Raw genomic sequence first — 18,803 nt, 5'->3', positions numbered from 1 at the left:
TTTACAATTAGCCTACACACTTAATTTCCAAAGTACGGATTTTAAAAAGAAAAAAAAATACAATAGCCTACATTAATAGTCGTAAAGTTGTTTAGTCAAAGGCGAAATAGTGTAATACATGGAAAGTCTTTATCATTAGGTCTATAGTATTTTGGCCTAGCCTAGGCTATATTATGCAGACTGTCCGTTTTCGTTCGTGGATTGAACAAAAACAAAAACAAAAACTCTTAAAATCTTGATATTTGAGTAATTTAAGCTAATTTCTGTGACAGATAGAATCTGTGATAAAAATTTCCGTTTTTACAGCGCCGCTTTGTGGACGTTTGTGTTGTAGCCTACTATATTTAGAGTTGCCTACCTGAGAAAAATAGTGAAAGGTGGGACACGGCCTACTAGCCCCTGTCACTACTACATAATCTTAAAGAGTTGGGATAATAGAGACTTTTGCACGTTCTCTAGAAATCCATCCAGATGAATGGGCTTGTGAATTCGTCACGTTTCTGCATGAATTATGTTCTATTTGGCAGCACAACGCACATCATTATTCAAATAAGCATAAGGATTCAACACGCGAATATGATTTCAAGCCTTTACCAAACAGCCAGAAAGACATAAAAGCTTGAAAGTCTCAGTCATACTCTCATAAGTCACAAGCTGTACAGATTTGGAGGCCACATGAACTGGTAAATATTATAGCTCTTAAATGATAAGTTTGTTGTCTAATCATTTAGTTTTTATGTTGAATGTTTATTTCAAACTGTGAACTGATTTCCATCAGGATCCGGAGTGTTCTGGTTCACACTTTTCTCTCACTGATTTCCTCTCTTGCTTTTGGGATACCCGACGAGTTATCCCATCAGTTATCTGGTAAGCTGACTAGTCCTCTTGTCCATTTTGACTTGGTTGTCACTGGTGTAGGTTTTGATGATACATAGTTTCTATTTCACCATAGGAAATGTCAAAGGAAAGATCATTTTTCATCAAATGGAAGGGAATTCAACATACTTGCGGGATAGTGGGAAGCTGGCATCTTGCATACCCACAATGGTTTCATTTGAGCTGTCTGACCCGAGACATAACTTGCACTCTGTCGCATTTATATACACATGGGACTTGGGCAATGGGTAATTTTTATTTGATCATCCATTTCAATAAATGGATATTTTAACTATAAAATGGTTTTCTTTACAGTTGTCTTTGTGTTTTAGGGAAGTGCGTAAAGGCTCGGTGCCTTTTCTGAAGTATTACTACACCTTACCAGGGAACTACACGTTTAAATTGAACATTGGAACCAATAACCCCCAACATTTCAGAATGACTGGGCTGTACTCTGTAGATTTGACTGTGTTAGGTGGGCGCGTAGTCATTATCACTTATCATCAATGTCCTGATTTGACTATTTATATATTACCAGTGGTGTTAACATGTCAAAGATTCTTTTGTTTTTCAGATGCCATAAGGAGCATTGAATTGAGAGGACCTTTAATTTATAACGTGGACGAAAGCAGCAGTCTGTCCTTTCTTGTCGGAGGAAGGTAAAAATGTACTTCAACAAAGTTTTAAAAAAAATATTTGAAAAGTCAGTTGATTTCTTCATATAGTGTTTTAATTCTAAAATCATCCTTTAAAAAATGGCATTATTTTTTTCTATCACATGTGATGTGTGTATAGTCCTCCTGTTTGGATGTGCTGGAGAGTTTTGTCTGATTGCCAAACTCCTAGTCCAGCTTCCTGCAATTTAGTCAGGCTCTATGGGAACATATTCAATCTGAACTACACCTTCACATCAGTAGGAACATATTGCTTAGACCTGAGTGTGAGGAATAATATCAGCAACCTCCAGACATCCTACGACATCTATGTCCAGAGCAGCCGTAAGTATAGTACAATTTTCTACAACAATTTTTTAATCAACTGGAAACTATAAGTAGTGAGTAATTCCTATAAGTGGAAATCCTTGTTTATAGAGTGGCATAATTGGAACATATTGTAGCACAAATGAAAATTCAGTTATAATTTTCTCACCCTTATGTCGTTCCAAACCTCTGTGACTTGTGGAACACAATATGATTAAGCACAATGTCCAAGCTTTTCCTTTGCATTCAGTGAAAGTGAATGAGGACCAGACACACCATCAAACATAATGATGACAGAATTTTTTATTTTGGGTGAACTGTCCCTTTTAATACATGGAAAGCTTAGCCACGTGAATGAGCATGACCGTTAAAAATCAGTTTGCATCCAGATACTGTGTCTGACCACATTTGACGCACAACAGCATGGTCTCCAGCATATACCTTTAGGCCACTGATTCATGATTCATTCATCTTCAGCATAGAGAAGTCTGAATTACCCAATATTACATCACAATGACATTCATGTTTTCAAGAAAGCTTTATGACTTTTAAACATGTTGAAAATGAAAATGATAGCCTGAAAATTAAGTAATCATTTACTCTCCCTGGTGTTGTTCTAATGCTTTATGCTTCTTTCTTTTATCGACCACAAAAGGAGAATTTTTTTTGTCCTGCTTGCGAATAGCAGTGAATAACGACCAGCACCAAATTTAAAAAAAAAAAAAGAAGCAAAAGTATCACAGAATGATCCCATGCGACACGTCACACATGCCTTATATTTCAAGTAGGGGTGTCCATGGTTAACCGATTAACCGATTAACCGTTAAAAATTGCGTAACCGAGTGAAACATTTTGCTCGGTTAAGTGGCGTCAATGGTGTGCATTGAATTTAGTTGTAATACATTTTTGCACCGCCAGAGACCGCTAGACCAGTTTTCTAATATGAAGCGGGCAAAGAAAGCGCGCGTCCGAGAATGAAGGCTGTGCGCGAGCCAGAAACAAATATAGTCAGTCAGTATCCGCGCCACTGATCGCAGCACAATAATATCTGTCTGCAGAGCCGCAGAGCCACAGCTTTACACCAGCAGTTTTACCCCGCGCATGCGCAGTTTCATCACAACAGTTTTACCCGCAGAGTCCGTTTACCGTTACATTAACCCATACAATTTGTATTATGCATTTCCTAAACATGTACTTGCTAATCAAACACTTTATATGAACAAACTACTAATCTATAAAACACAATCGGTCTTCCGACCTTTTACTGTGTTGATATGCGCGAGGGAGAGAGAGCAATACAGCGCTCGTGTTGTTTGAAGGCGGTGAGAGTGCGCGCGCGCGCGGCCGGGGCTCTCTCACTGTTTGTTCTTATGCGCCCTGTCCACTGATCTAAATAATTAGTTGTTACGACGACTTATTTGTTCCCTCGTTTTAATAAATCGTGGACACGTTGAACTATTTCCCTCCCTCATTTTGAATTAACGTGGCCAAAAACAGTTTGATACTATTAATTAGTGAATGCTAAAGACCTATATTTTGTGAATTGGTGAATATTCAGGTGAATTATTTCGTGGCCACGAATTAATAATAATTATTAAACTGTTTTTCGTCCCTGTGAAGATAGCTCTTCAGTGAAGGCCGACTACAGCTTTTTATTCCTTTTTTTTTGTGAATTGGTGAATATTTATCAGTATCAGGTGAATTGTTGTGGCCACGAATTAATAATACCTCAGCACGTTTTACAAGCCCCTTCTCGATCGCAGCGGCAACGAGCACTTTGATCACTTGATTTAAAAAACAAAACATTTCAGCGCTAGATCGCCTAAAAAAAAAAAAAAACGAACGAAATGAATGCTCTGCTAGTTAACTGAAGATGTTTTGTTTATTTGTATTGGTATTCATGCCGCGAGATGTTTCAAAAGTGGTGACAATATCGACCTTAGAAAATAGTGGTGGGGACATGTCCCACCCGCAAATTTTGCCTATCTCGGGGTTGCGGCGCGCACACTATGGTTAACCGAGTATTAACCGCTAAGGGCCTCGGTTAACGGTTAATGAAAAACTTGAAAACGTGCAGCCCTAATTTCAAGTGTTCTGGGGGTATACGATAAGGTTTAGTAAATGCCTAGAAATCCCCCCCCCCCCCCCCCAAAAAGTATCTTTGCATTTTTTCACTGAGTCCAATATTTCGGTTTGTTTTTCACTAATCCCTATTGCATACCCTCAGAACACTTGGAATAGTGAAGTGAAGTGACAAGTAGGATAACCCATACCCATACAATTTGAATTTAACCTATCAAAGTTCATGCACACACATTAGGAGCAGTGAGTAGTGGGGGGTTAGGTGCCTTGCTCAAAGGTATACCACAGTTGTTTCCTAATGGTATTGCGAATCGAACCTGTGACCTTATACAGGTTACAAGATTACAAGTCTGACTCTAATCATTAGGCTAAAACTGCCCCGAAATATAAATATAAGGCACGTCACATATCATTCTGTGATACTTTTTTTTTTTAAGCTTGAGGCTATCCTCTTTTCACTGTCATTATATCGACAGTTATATTTTTATTTTTGTGGTCCATAAAAGAAAGAAGGGCATACATTAATGGAACAACACCAGGGAGAGCAAATGATTTCTAGGGTGAACTATCCTTTTAAAGTCAGTGGCATGCATTAATTAGCTCTAAAACAACATAGAAACAACATCTTAGTTCCAGACATCAAATCTGATTGGTCGAGCAGCATTCCAGCAGCACTGGGACTTTTTACTGTTTGTGTCACTAAGCTTATCTGTGTTTGCATATTCCAGACTGACTGTCACTTTATGTATCAGTTGTGGGGATTTAGGTGCGTTCATGCTATGTCGGAATAACCGTAATTACGAGATTCTGACTTGTAAAACGCAATCACTTCCTCGTAGAACTTGACCAATATTCTATTTTAAAAACAAAACAAAAAAAACGATTTTGATTTCATGGTGACATTGCATCGTTAAGACATGCTGCATTCACGCCATGTCATAATTACCATTATTGGGAGATGACAACCCATAATGTTCTACTCTGAGCTTTTCACGTCCTGGGACTCAGAATTATGTGTTTCTAAGTGCAACACTATTAATGCCACAATGGCTGTGTCCGAAAACTTAAAAATGCTGCCTTTGGAGATTGCATTCCAAGTCCAGAGACTGCATTTCGTATCCAATGTTAGCTTCACTTCTTGTCTCCTGAGATACCTTCTTCATCTGATCGATTTTCCTTCGCTGCCTTTGATACACAAATGACTGGAATAAGCACACCATGATCTCAGATCTAACAGTATGTTGCCTTCTTAAGTCTCTGTCTCTCAGAAACCAAACCAGCTCTCTATCAAGAGTGATGTCTTCTAAGATACTGAGTCGTACACGTTCTGCTACTTGATATGACTATTTAAATGTTTTAAACCTTTTACGATATGATACAGGAATTAATGGAATAAGCACAGCACGATTGCAAATCAAACAGAGTTTTGCCGTCTCTTAGAAACCAAACCAGCTCTAGCCTGTAATCTACTAAGATGTCAATACATTTTCTACTACTTGATATGTCTATTTAAATATGTATTTAGTATTATTGTTTTAATTAGAAGATAATTAAACATTTATTTATCGGATCACAAAAGGTCCTCAAGCCAGGACTCGAACTTGTCGACCGAACTTAAGTACAATGGCATTAAACCTCAATTGCTCAGCATTGCACTCCATTTAAAAGTAACAGTTAGAAGATATTTAAATAAGTTTATAATCGTAATAAAACAAAAAAATCAGTGAGCGAGAGCTGCAGAGGACCACTCACGTGGTCAATACACCCTTGGGTTTTATCCACAATAAAATGGGGTTATTGTCTGCAGTTGCTGTAAAACCACTACTTTTCAACCCAACAGTGTGTTAATGTCAGCAGCAGAAGGGGGAGTCAGTTCAGATTTTAGAGGAAGAAATAGCCTCTTTATTAAGCAAAAGAGCAATTTGCATTGTGCCGCCAGAGGACAGCCATCATTTTACTCCCGTTACTTTGTCATTCCCAAAAGAGGAGGGGGTCTCCAGCCCATTCTGGATTTATGGAACCTTAACAAACACCTCAGAATATACAAGTTCAAAATGTTATCACAATTTATTTGTCCCAAAGACTGGCTTACAACAGTCGAACTGAAGGATGCATATTTTCACATAGGCATCTCCCTGGCCTATGTGAAAATAAATACATTACAAAATTCCTCAGGTCTGCCTATCGGGGCACAGCCTACGAAGTTTTGAAAATTCCCTTCGGGCTGTCATTTGCCCCGAGGGTGTTCAGCAAGTGTGTGGAAGAAGTGCTCACATTCCTGAGAAGTGTCAGCATATTTGGACAATCTACTGCTGTGTGCTCTGTCATGGCAGAGAGAGAGAGAGAGAGAGAGAGAGAGAGAGAGAGAGAAATGCTTGTGTCTCTTTTAGAGAACTTAGGGTTCAAAATAAACGGGACGAAGAGCTTCTTTGTGCCCACTCAAGAGATAATCTACCTGGGACTCAGACTGAACTCAAGCGTTTCTGTCAGAGGAGCACATCAGGTCAATTCGCGGATGTTTTTCCCTTTTTCAGAAAGGGAAGGAGGTCCCATTCAGACTACGTTTATGTCTGCTAGGACTGATGGCCTCCACTGTCTTGGTTATTCCACTGGGACTGTTGTGAATGAGAGAGTTTCAGCACTGGACAATGGTGCAGCACTTGTGTCCAAAACTCCAGCTCAACCGCAAAGTGATAGTGACGCCACTCTGCATGCCCGCTCTCTGTCACTGGAGGGATCACGCGTTTCTTGACTCGGGGACTCCGTTGGGGTCAGTTTCTCTGAGGAAGATGGTTACAATAGATGTGTCACTCACAGGTTGAGGTTTAGTGTGCGAGGGCAGAATAGCGAAAGGGAAATGGCCTGTCTCGCTAGAGAACGCACACATAAACTTCCTAGAATTGTTAACAGTGTTTCTAGAATTGAAACATGTTGTGCAGTTCCTAAGGAACCACCACATTTTGATCAGAACACAATGGCGGTGGCATACATAAATCGCCAGGGAGGCACATGTTCTTCTCAGCTTCTCAGTCTGGCACGAAAGCTGATTGTGTGGGGCATGAAGCATTTTCATTCATTACGGGCAACACATGTCCTGGGAATAATGGATGTGGGGGTGGATCTCCTGTCCAGGGGAAACCCCCTGTACGGAGTGGACTCTCCACCCTCAGGTAGTGAGCCAGTTGTGGGAGAGGTTCGGCTGAGCTGCCGTAGATCTCTCCGCCTTGCACAAAAACGTTCATTGCCCTCTATTCTTCTCTCTGGAAAAAGACAGTGCACCAATGGGTGTGGATGTTCTGGTGCCCACGTGGCCAAACGCACTACTGTTTCAGTCTGATCATACCAACACTAAAAAGAGAAAGGAAATGCGGTCACTCAGTCATACCAATCTCCCCGAACTTGCAAGTTGTGGCTGACGGAGATAGTACAGAGAATTTAACTCCTATGCGACCAGCCCTGGCCTCTCCCGCTGCGCAGGGACCTCTTCTCTCCAGCGCGTGGGGAGATTATGGCCCGTGGGAGGTTAAACTTGAGTGTTACGGGTTTGCCTGTGAGGGCGATTCAGACTATTCAGAATGCGAGAGCGGCCTCAGCGTGCTCTGCATATGATCGGAAATGGAATGTGTTTGAGCGATGGTGCGCACACAGGCACATCGTCCCTTTTCTCTGTTCTCTGGAAGTTATCTGGAACTTTTGGATGAGGGTTTATCTTGCCGTAATTTCTGCATGTCATATGGGGATTGACAGGAATAACATAGGTCAACACCCGCTTGTATGCAGGTTTATGAGAGGTACACGGCGTTTGCACAGGGTTTCAAAGCCATTGATTCCGCTATGGAACCTGGCTGTGGTCCTTAATGCACAATCTCAACCCCCTTCTAAATCTATAGATAGTATTGATTTAAAGCTCCTTTTGCTAAAGACTGCTTTATTATTGGCTCTTTTGACCACAAAGCGGGTTAGTGAAATTTATGCTTTGTCGGTTCATAACTCCTGCATGCGGTTTGCTATGGATTATTCGAGGGTGATTCTTACAACTAATCCAGCATTTGTGCCTAAAGTAAGCGAGTCAGCTCTCCCCTGTAAACAGGTGGATTTACTGGCTTTCCATCCGCAGCCTTTTCCCTCATCAAAAGATGAGCGGCTTCATTGCTTGTGCCCTGTCTGTGTATTATATTGGGTTATAATGGCATGGGTATCTGTCCTCCGGAAGGGCTATGGGCTCATTCAGAGGTATGGCTACCTCATGGGCATTATTTAAGGGCATTTCGGTTCAGGACATATGTGCGGCAGAAATAATAAGAAATTTCTGTCGTGAGAGCAGCTGATGGACACCATGCTGCGTTGTCATGGGAACATCCCAGGTTAAGATAATGAGGACATTTTATTGTCTTTCATTGCTCCCTTCCCCAAGTGCGTTCCAAATGGCTACATAATGGCACGCAAGTGCCGTGCTCACTCCAAAGTCCCCAATTCAAGTCCCCTTCAAAGGGAGTAGGGCATGGGGATGCTCACTTCCGTTTGGAATTTGCCCAAAATGTCAGCTGCTTAAGTTTTCAGATGTAGCCAATGGATCTGCAGAGGTCAGGTGGTATTGTAGTCACAAGTCAGTGAATGAACCTCCAATAGTGATTGGATCATTGAATCATTAATCAACTGATTTGTTAAAAAAAAAAACAGTTTATTAAGTAATGAAACACTTTTGTTGGTTGGAAACATATTGACTGTGTCAAATTCTTTAACTTTGTTTAGAACTTAGTAGAGCACATACAACATAACTGGGAATATTGTGTCTAAAATGTAAGTTACAAAATATTAGCTTCTTGTTTATTTGACTATTTGCTGTATACAAGTGTTATCACTATTAAATTTTGCTGTTGGTTGAATAGGCTGTGACTCGGCCGTCCAGGCCCATTTCCCGCATATATTGTTTGCTATTTTTCTGTTATACATTCATTCTCACATGTAAATATATTTTCCCCTCAGCTGTGAGTCTTCTCTTCATTTTGCCCTGCGCTGCAGTGATTGTCGCTACCCTCATATTCATCTCTGTGTCAGTGTGTCGTCCACGGCAGCAGTCCCTCATGTCTAAGGCACTGGTGAGTGATTCACATCAGGAAAGAGAACAAGAACAGAGAATAATGTGAAGATGTTTTTTTTTTTTTTTTTGTGAAAATAGTTTAATTAAGTGTAACATGCAGGTTTGTCCACTAGAGGTTGACATACACCAGAAAGTATTTAAGCCTTTGTTAGAGGATGCTAAATTATCCTTCAAGTAACTAGTCCATGCTTCTTTCTTCCTTTTGTGGGGGTGAAGTTGTATAATGTATTCTCTTAAAAATAAGCTATGAGTTAAAATATTATTTTTAAATTAGAAAAACATTTCTGTCTCCTAGGAGTTTTTTAAAAACATTTATAAATAAATTTAGTTTTAAAGGTTAGATTAAATAGAGGTTGTTGTTTTTTTATTATCATTTCTCTATTAGACTGATTACCCCTTGACTAACTGCTAGTTGTTCAGACTAGTTCTTACACACTCTTAAAAAATAAAAGTTCCAAAAGTTTTTTTTTTTTTTTGCAGATACCATACAAGAACCATTTTGGGTTCCTCAAAGAACCTTTCGGTGAACAGTTTTTAAGAGAATTATTGTTTTCTTAGTGTAAAGACGGAAAGTTCGAAAAATGGAAAGGTTCCATGGATATTAAAGGTTGTTTGTGGAACCATTGTTGCCATATTTTTAAGAATGTAAGACACATAGTGGCTGTTCATGCAACTGGCCTGGAAAAAAAACTTTTTTACACTGTTCAGAATCATATTTTCATATTTAAAAAAAATATTATCATATTTTGTCCTCAATTTATTTACTTTAAGTAGTTTTTATTATTATTTTGTACTTTTCCAGTGAAGGTTTTTGTTATGCAGGTCAGGAAATGAAAAGTGACAGGTGAGCACAGCCAAAACAGCAGAGTGACAGTTTGTAATTATGCGATTTTTATAGTATATGTACGGTATATCAGATTATATACCGTACATATGATCTGAGAGTAGATGTATTTAGGTGTTGTTAGCAAATATAATAAGTGTAATTTTTCTTTTTGTCTGTCTTTAGGTGGCTGATAGGAATTATCTCTCCTTCACAGACATCGAGCTGCGTGTCAAGGATGCAACCATCCCTTTATAGGGCAATTCTCCTGCTTCTAAGACAAATGAAGCCCTGTCCCTTCTTCATCAGCCTGGGGCTTCCCACAACACCCAACCCTGTTAGTCTCACTGTGACCGCCCCAAACTAAATTACATCTGAAGAATTCCTTTCCTTTTGATCCATCTTTCATTGTATGAATTTCATTATTTTGCTACATTGTCAATCTATTTACATTTGAAGCTAAGATCCTATCAATAACCCAAAACAGAACCCATGAAAGCTTTTCATTTTGCTCATCTGAATCACTCTTCTGTGTCGACGTGAACACACTAATTATCCTTCCTGTTTTCTCTGCTCTTTTAGTTCATACTTGAGTAGGTTTCAAAGTTCCACTTCATGAAAGTTCCATTTGTTAATGCAAAACTCCTCAAGATCCTAATGGATGTTGACATTGGTGATGAACCTTTTAAAGTAGGAAAGTGCATAAGGTTAGAGGTACATCATATTTCTATGAGTGAGAGTTTCCTTGTATAAGACCTAGAGCTCTTTCTGCTGGAATGAATGAGTCTGACCTGTATATTCCTGCTGTGATGATCAATGACATTTGCCATCTGCACTGTGTGGTACCAGGAAGACAAGAATTACAGCTCCACAAGGGACTGCACAATATCTCTGTAGGTTAAAGGCTACAGATGAGCAATGCATCATACGTCTAGTGATAACTGTGCCCTTCAGCTCAAAAGTAGCCGAGGCATTATTCTTGCCCTTGGAAGTGTAACGGGAGTCATATGTATGTGGAAGGACTTGAAAATGTTTCTTTACAAAAGTTAAGCAAAGATTCGTCTCAGTTTTTTTTCACGAGGACGCAGACGACCAATTAGTACAACCCTTCGCCTACACATTTATCATGACTTGCACTACTGTTCAAAAGGTTAGGGTCAGTAAGATTTTTTTTTATGTATTGAAATAGGCTTTATTTATAGGAAAACTGTTATACAGTAAAAACGGTAATACAACGAAAGCAGTTATTTATTTATTTGAATACAAAAATACAGTAAAAGTAATATTGTGAAATATTTGTACTATTTTAAATAATCTTTCAATATTTTAAAATGCAATTTATTTCTGTGATTGCAAAGCTCATCATTTTCAGCAGCCATTCTTCCTTCAGTCTTATAGTGTCACGTGAGCTTTCAGACATGATTCTGTTGTGGTGATCAAGAAACAGTTTCTTTTTCAAAAGAGTTAAAATTTGTTGAATTTTTGCAGGATTGTTTGATTAATAGAGAGTTCCAAAGAAGAGTATTTATTTAAAATGTTGAAAAGTTTGTCGCATTATAAATGTCTTTCACTTTAATGCATCTTTGCTGCATATAAGTATTAATTTCCTTTAAAAAAAATGTCTGAACAAGAGTGTAATTAACTTGAGTCGTGCTGTATTTTAGGAAATGAGACCGCTATTAGAGATAATAAAGTCATCAATAAATTCAAAGCCTTGATGTGTCATAATTTTACTTTATTTATTACTCAGAGAATGAATTTTATTTTTAATTAAGGTGTTTCAAACATGTTTTGTATTATTAATAATTTATGACTGAATTAAAAATTTTAAAATGATTGAATTTTACATTTTAAATAGATTTTAGACAGCTACACCTTTGAGACCTCATCAATATTTTCAAATAAAACACAATAATTAAGTTCAGTAAATTCAATAAACATAGTGTCCACCTTTATGTGATTAATAAATCTATTAGTTACAACCACAAACTATGCCTCTCATGAAAAAAAAAGCATTCACAATCTTTTGAAAATATAATACTTTTAGCTGTAATGTTTTAAATGATCCAATTATTTGTTTATAATTCTAAACAAATACTAAATGTCACTCTTCCTTATTCAGATTAATGCCGTTTTGCAAATGATATATCACACAGCCAGTAGTATAATCCGTTATCTACTTCCCTTCAAAGCTCATAATGTTGATGTGTGACTGAAATGCATTTGGCAGAGCATGAGTAAACAGAATTATTTAAAGTGTTAATCATCTCAGGGATGAGAGCTGTGAGGAAGCTGGAGATTTTCTCTCCCTATAGGTGAAGGTCACAGAGATGCAGCTGTTTTCTTTCTAGAACCCAGAGACCTTCTCAATATCCCCGGATAAAAAATGTATGCGCTGACCTCTTACACCACCCATTCACTTTTGAATGTTATGTCCACCTCTCTAAAGGTCATTTTCTTTTTTTAAATAGTTTTGTTTGTTCAGTCTTGTGAAATGTCCCTCTGTGACACGAGCTTTGGCTTGGGACTGATCTTATCCCTTAAGACAGGCTAATGCCCTCTGAGCCACCTGTCCATCAGAACGGTGTGATTACATGCTTTCCTTCCACTTTTTGACCTCAACCACAGCTATATCTGCAGAGGTTTGATTCTCATTACATACTTTTCTACAGTATATTTGATGTCAATTTGGTCAAAACAACAAATTTACCACTGCCACAAACAAGCAGGGCAAATGAACAATGTCTGTTGTATAGAAAATTGCTGCCTATTACAATATTATATGTATGTATTGGTGTTGAGAAAAAAAAGAGATTAACCACAATAGAAAATATAGCAGAAGAACAAAAAGATTTCAACGCTATTTTTATTTTTTATTGGCAAATACAGGTTAGCAGTGTCAAGCAAACCTTGAATAATTGGCACAGTTAACAAAAAAGGCTTTTCATTAAACAAAATATGTGTATCTTGACATTGCATAAACAAAACAACACTAAATGACATATCTGATATAAAAGCAGGGTATAAAAATAAGATAATATATTCAAAGAAACAGACCTTGCAACATAATTCACAGTTCATTCATTGTCTTCAAAATATCTGACAGTGTTAAAGCATTTATAGTCTTCAGTGGACGATGGGTAATTCACTCAGCGAAAATGGAGATGGGCTTTAGACTCTAAAAAGAGTTGATTCTTAATATTTTTAAATAAATATGTATTTCTAAGAACCTATGACAGATTTTAATGGTGCTTTCACCACATTATTTGCTCTGATGGTTTGTGCTAATGCTAAACAGGCTAACTGTAAAAGTAATCTCAAATGTGGTCTCCCTCACCAAAGTCTAAATTTCAGAGTAAAGCACAAGATCTTCCTATATAATACCTGACCTTGTTCTTCAAATCAAAAACTGACTTAGGCTTAACGCAGCTATATTCTAACAGGATAAGCAAGCGTGTGTGCTTTTCTGTAAACCAACAAGGTGCCATGGTAATGTACCATGGAGTAGCATGTAAATACATGGCTCATAAACACGATGATCATTCATTTGCATGGTATTTATCAGAGTGCCATGGTAGTACCATCTGATACAATACTTTCTGTAATGCCAATTTCCTTTAGCCACAAATGTCAACTGAATATATTAACTGAATCTTTATCTGTATGTTGCAATCTCTCCAAAAAAAAAATATTCTTAGAACTATTTGCTCCTTCTTGTTTGAGTGATGAAGATAGATCTTTTTGAGGATGAAAAGGATATCATATTGCTCACAAATATCCACAAACACTTTTAATTGTCAAACAGCCGGTCTTCACATAGCTCCAGCGGCCACTTTGAGGCTCCTCCGAACACCTCGATGTTGCTGTCGGTCCAGGCCACCACATTCCCAGGCATGTAGGATGAGCAGTTTGACATGGCGATGATATCCGTGGAGCGCAGGACCCGATCCCAGATGTTAAAGTGGCTCAGCTCCCCCACAAAGGCCTGGGTGGCATCAAAGCGCCCCCCTACTACATCCTGTTGAGGCCATAAACGACAGGCCTCGTTAAGACAACAACAATATCCCCTTTTATTCACTCTTAGAGCATGTGCATGCTAACTCAATGACATTGTTTGCTGCCTGAGGTCAAGTTTTATTTAAAATGTAAAGTTCATGAGTCAGTAACACTATTGTGCAGGGATGGCATAATATTACAGCTACAGTGCGGCTGGGTCTGGGAACTGCTGTATCAGCTCTGCTTATGTTCTCACCTGCTCTTGGCCCAGGATGAGGACACCTCCAGGCTTGATAGGGTGCCAGGGGGCCAGATTGTCTCCTGAACCCAATCTTTGGCCATCCTGGTAGGCTTCCCAAAGCCCATCCCTGGTAGTCCAAGTGATGCAGACATGGTGCCACCTCCCATCGCTCAGTGATAGAGGTAGTTGCACCACCTATTTGTCAATATTAATAGTGTATCAATTATCAATTCTTTTGTGAAGCACAAAGTGAGATCCTATGTTTCTGTTTTCCACACAAGGAAAATGGATGGTGATTTACATTGTCAAGCAACAAAAGTAGTCATATGAAGCTGTACAATTGCTTTTTATGACAAACAGACTGAAATGTAAAAGGATAGTTCAACCAAAAATGAAAATTCTTTCATCATTTACTACCCTTAAGTCATTCTTCTGTAGAACGCAAAAAAAAAAAAAGATATTTTGAAGAATATTGGTCACCAGACCATGTTGCCATGTAACCAGACCAAGAATGTTGGTTTTTAAACTTAAAAAAAAAAAAAGAGAGAGAGAGATTTTTTCAAAATAATCTTCTTTTATGTTTGACAGAAGAAAGACTTTCCATGTCTTGTTTCCAAGTCACATGGCTCCAGCTCATGCAACACATCTAGACAGTACTTAATTGGGAATGGGATTTCAAAGCTGCAGTGGATAGAGAGATTATAACAGTGAAAAATTATTCTAATTTAATCTGTTTTTCAAACTAAGCTCATATGGCTTCAGAATAACAACTTTTATTAAATGTTTTTTCTTTTTTTGGAGCTTGGCGATATAAATCACCATCCACTTTCACCAAATCTTTTGTGTGTCACAGAAAAACAAAATAATGATGAATGAGCAAATGATAACGAGATATAAATTTTTCAGTGAACTGACTGTAAAAAAGTAAGAAAGACATTTCTATTTTTAGCACTTATCTATGCTGATGATTAAATGATGACTAATAATCTGCAATTACAGATTACTGAACATCAGTGTCCTCATAACATTCGATGCCAAGCTTTCTTTTCTTAATACGTCAATTCTTTACCTTGTCATTGATGAGCAGTTCTATGGGGTTATGGCCCCATTCGATCAGTACGATCTCATTTGCCTGTCCAGGCACTCCGTAGGAAAACGGGGTTCCAATGCCCGGGCTCGAACCGGACTTGAGCCACATGCAGACAGTGAAGGCGTACATTTCTGGTAGGCTTTTCTTTACTTGCCCAAAAAGGTAATTTGTGCGAAGAGGAAGAGAGATTTTGAAATTCTCTGGTGATTTGAACCCAGCTCCTCCTAAAAGCCAAAAAGAGTGATTTACTATTGCATCATCTCTGGATAAATGCAGAAATATGCTGACTGACCACAAAACAACCTGATTACCCCTCGGCCCAAACTCTTTCAAATCAAACATTAAGAAAAATGATGTGGACAGCTATTATCAAGACTAGATTTTAATATAGAGGAAATAAAAAAGCGAACTGTATCACTATACCAGATGAATATGGTAATATACAGTAGCCAACATTTGAAGTGGATCAAAAAAGTGAATCAAAGTCGTCCCAAGACAAGAACGGGTATTGTTCAAAATTCATGTATAACTTTGATAAAAGGTTTTGATCCACTTCAAATGTTGACTACTGTATATCGGATATATATATATATATTTTGTAGGATAGAACAGTGTGGAGATCAGACAGGAAAGCATGGGGTGGAGAAAGAGGAACGCGATCGGCAAAGGACCTCGAGCCTGGATAGAACTCTGGTCGCCGGATATACTGTATGTCTCTATATGTCGGACCGCTGCCCACAAGGCTATCAGGCTTGAATTTTAGACATTTTTGAAGCACAACATTTGAAATAAAATGTTACAACACTTTCCAATCTCTTATCCTTTGGAAATAAGAATGAGTAGAGAACGTTGGAGTGTTTTGTGCAAACCTTTCTCCAGTTCAGAGATCCTGTTCATGAGAGAGTTGAGGGTATTGTCTGTGCGCTGGCGATGAGCGACCGTCTCATTGTATAGCTGGGACTTCTCATCCTCGAGCTCATTGACCTTCTTCAGCAGTTGATTCTCCAAGTCCTCCAGTCTACGCTGCAGAAGATTTCTCAGCTCATTAGGGAAAGAGACACCAGAGATATTGGCTCGCATTTGCTGTTGCTTTGGAAAGAAAAGACAAAAAACGATAAGCATTGGATTCATATTATACAAAGTTTCTGTATTCTGTACAATTATACAAAGGCTTTTTCTTTGCTTGATAGAACCTATTCCTTTCAGAACTAAGAACAATACAAGGAAGTAAAACTCTTTTGTACATAATCCAGTTCATTTTCTTTCTTTTTTTGTATGCATTATTCTTCTTTTTATTTATTTTTTTATTTTATTTTTTACATCAATATAATATTTTATGTCCAGGACCAAGTTATGAAAAAAATGAAAAAATTATCATGTTTTTCCATTCACAAATCAAATTTAGGTTTCAAGCTTCTTCTTTAACTGGTGCTGATTCGAGGAAGTCAAAGAAATCAATGTCATTCTTGGAAGAAAAGTCATACTCTGCTTTGTAATCTCACCAATTTTTTGTTTCTTAAAATTAATTAAATGCTCATGATAATTACAATTTTTTTTTACCTATTATTCCTCTTTTCATATTTTTTAAAAACAGAAAAAAGATGCTTTCATGGCCAAACCATGACATTTTTTGCATCTCTGTAAATGCCTTCTTGAAGATACATGGTATAGGATAAATAAAAATGAACAATAAAAACATGTAGACAAATTGGAAAAAATGAATTGCTAGGTGTCGTGAGGATATATCTGTATGGTTTTGAATATTTTTAGTGACACAGGGACACTGTAAAAAGATCTAACCTGTCCTGCAATTGTTACTTTAAAGAGCTATTTCGGTCACACTTTAGATTAGGGGTAAAATTCTCACTATAACTAACTATTAACTACGACTTTTGCCTCAATAAACTTCTAATTACTGCTTATTAATAGTTAGTAAGGTAGTTGTTAAGTTTAGGTATTGGGTAGGAATAGGGATGTAGAATATGGTCATGCAGAATAAGGCATTAATATGTGCTTTATAATTACTAAACAGCCAATACACTAGTAATATATATGCTAATAAGCAACTGGTTAATAGTGAGAACTGGACCCTAACTAAAGTGTTACCGCTAGGCTATTTCTACCTGATTAAATTAGTTTTGTTGATATTTATATAAATGAATATTGATTAATTATATGTTGGTACAGTGATGTTAAATAATAGTTTTAACTTGATAACTTGAATAAAACCAGTTAATTGAGATGTAACCATTTTTTCAGTGTAAGTAAATACAAATATTTTTAAGGAATTCATTTGGTTTGCATTTAATGGAAATGGAATACATAGTTTTGCTCATTTCTGCCTTATCAAAAATGGCTTCACAGGTAGAATATTTGATTAAGCTAAATTAAACTAAATGAACTTCCCCCAAAACTGTAGTTTGTTAAAAAAAAACTCATTCAGTGCCAGATAAGACCACTTCGTGTGAAAAAATATCGAGTTAGGGTTAGCTCCATCATTTCACACAGTCAGATTAACACCTAACATTTAAGTGGCATTGACACGTTCCAGACATTTTGTCGCGTGGGGCATCATAAGTAACTTTGCCGTTTGTGGTTAAGGGATAGATGCGTACTAACTAATGAGATAATCCCTGTTAATCTTCAACGCCTCCACATAATTACCAAAATAGTCGTGGCAGAGAAACATCCAGCACAACTGCTTTTAGTCATTTAATCTCGTTTAGAAAACATTTAGAACACGGCAAAGCGTCAAATGTATGTAAACGTTACTTAAACTATATCTCTTACCTCTAGGTTTTCCAGCCGATCCTTCAGACCCTGCATGGTTTTTCCAAGAACGTCAATGGTGTCATTTGGATCTTTAGGCACATCATCCATTGTGTCCTTATTAATTTTCCTAAATGTGTCAGAGTCAGACTCGCATCGTGACAGTTTAGACGTCAACTCTTTAATTGTTCCTAACTGATTGACAATTGTCTCCTTCTGCTGTAAAATGATCTCGCGAAGTTGCATGACCGTGTTTCTCAGTTCCTCCTCTTGGACCGATGAGCTTTGAAAAGGCAGAGACTGCACGGGGCAACTTGTATCCTTGTCAATGGGGACTGCAGTGCATAGAAAACGCTCACCTTTTTCATTTTGTCCATAGACAATTTTTACACACGTCAGTGCATAGACGCATATGAGTCCGGCGATCAGATGAAGCATTTTGTAGTGATGAAACAGGCGCGCGGAGAGGTTTAATAATCTGTATAAGAAGAACGTATTGTGTTGAATCGCAAAACTTACCTTAAACTACACATACCGAGTAAAAGATTTCCATCGGTGGATATTATTAATGATCCCCTGCCCTTTGAACTACTGACTCGCGCTTCAAGCGCTGGTGCTGCTGACAAGAAGAACGTCACAGTCAACAAATGAACTTCAGCGATTGGAGGAATCGGATTGGCTGTAGTATTAACGTCACTGGCTCGTGCAGCTATAAAATAACCTTCTTAAAAAAAAAAAAAAACATCAAGCAGCTTTAATCCAACAAGTGAGCGTGAGAGTTTCTTAACAAAGGGCACATATCTCTCCAAAAGTCGTCTTTAATCGGTGGCCGCAGTAGCAAAGAT

At 37.9% G+C, this 18,803-nt stretch overlaps 2 protein-coding genes across 2 annotated transcripts; one reads left to right on the top strand and one right to left on the bottom strand.

Moving 5' to 3' along the window:
• The first annotated feature begins 369 nt into the window (after positions 1-369).
• On the top strand, positions 370-11,588 carry tmem130 (transmembrane protein 130). The gene is made up of 8 exons (XM_081392084.1): positions 370-683; positions 779-867; positions 953-1,124; positions 1,209-1,351; positions 1,451-1,535; positions 1,672-1,874; positions 8,925-9,037; positions 10,049-11,588. The coding sequence occupies exons 1-8, from the start codon at positions 676-678 to the stop codon at positions 10,118-10,120; spliced, it is 885 nt and encodes a 294-aa protein (XP_081248210.1). The 5' UTR covers positions 370-675; the 3' UTR covers positions 10,121-11,588.
• Positions 11,589-13,652: 2,064 nt separating this feature from the next.
• Positions 13,653-18,396, bottom strand: nptx2b (neuronal pentraxin IIb; the record flags this gene model as incomplete). The annotated part of the gene is made up of 5 exons (XM_081392268.1): positions 13,653-13,880; positions 14,115-14,294; positions 15,169-15,413; positions 16,059-16,278; positions 17,980-18,396. 5 exons carry the CDS (start codon positions 18,394-18,396, stop codon positions 13,653-13,655), a joined length of 1,290 nt encoding a protein of 429 aa, XP_081248394.1.
• Between the last annotated feature and the right edge of the window lie 407 nt (positions 18,397-18,803).

The sequence above is a fragment of the Scardinius erythrophthalmus genome (genome assembly GCF_964197995.2).
Source record: "Scardinius erythrophthalmus genome assembly, chromosome: 18".
Lineage (NCBI taxonomy): Eukaryota > Metazoa > Chordata > Actinopteri > Cypriniformes > Leuciscidae > Scardinius > Scardinius erythrophthalmus.
Note: the sequence above shows the minus strand (reverse complement) of the source record. Positions and strands in the feature narration are given on the sequence as shown.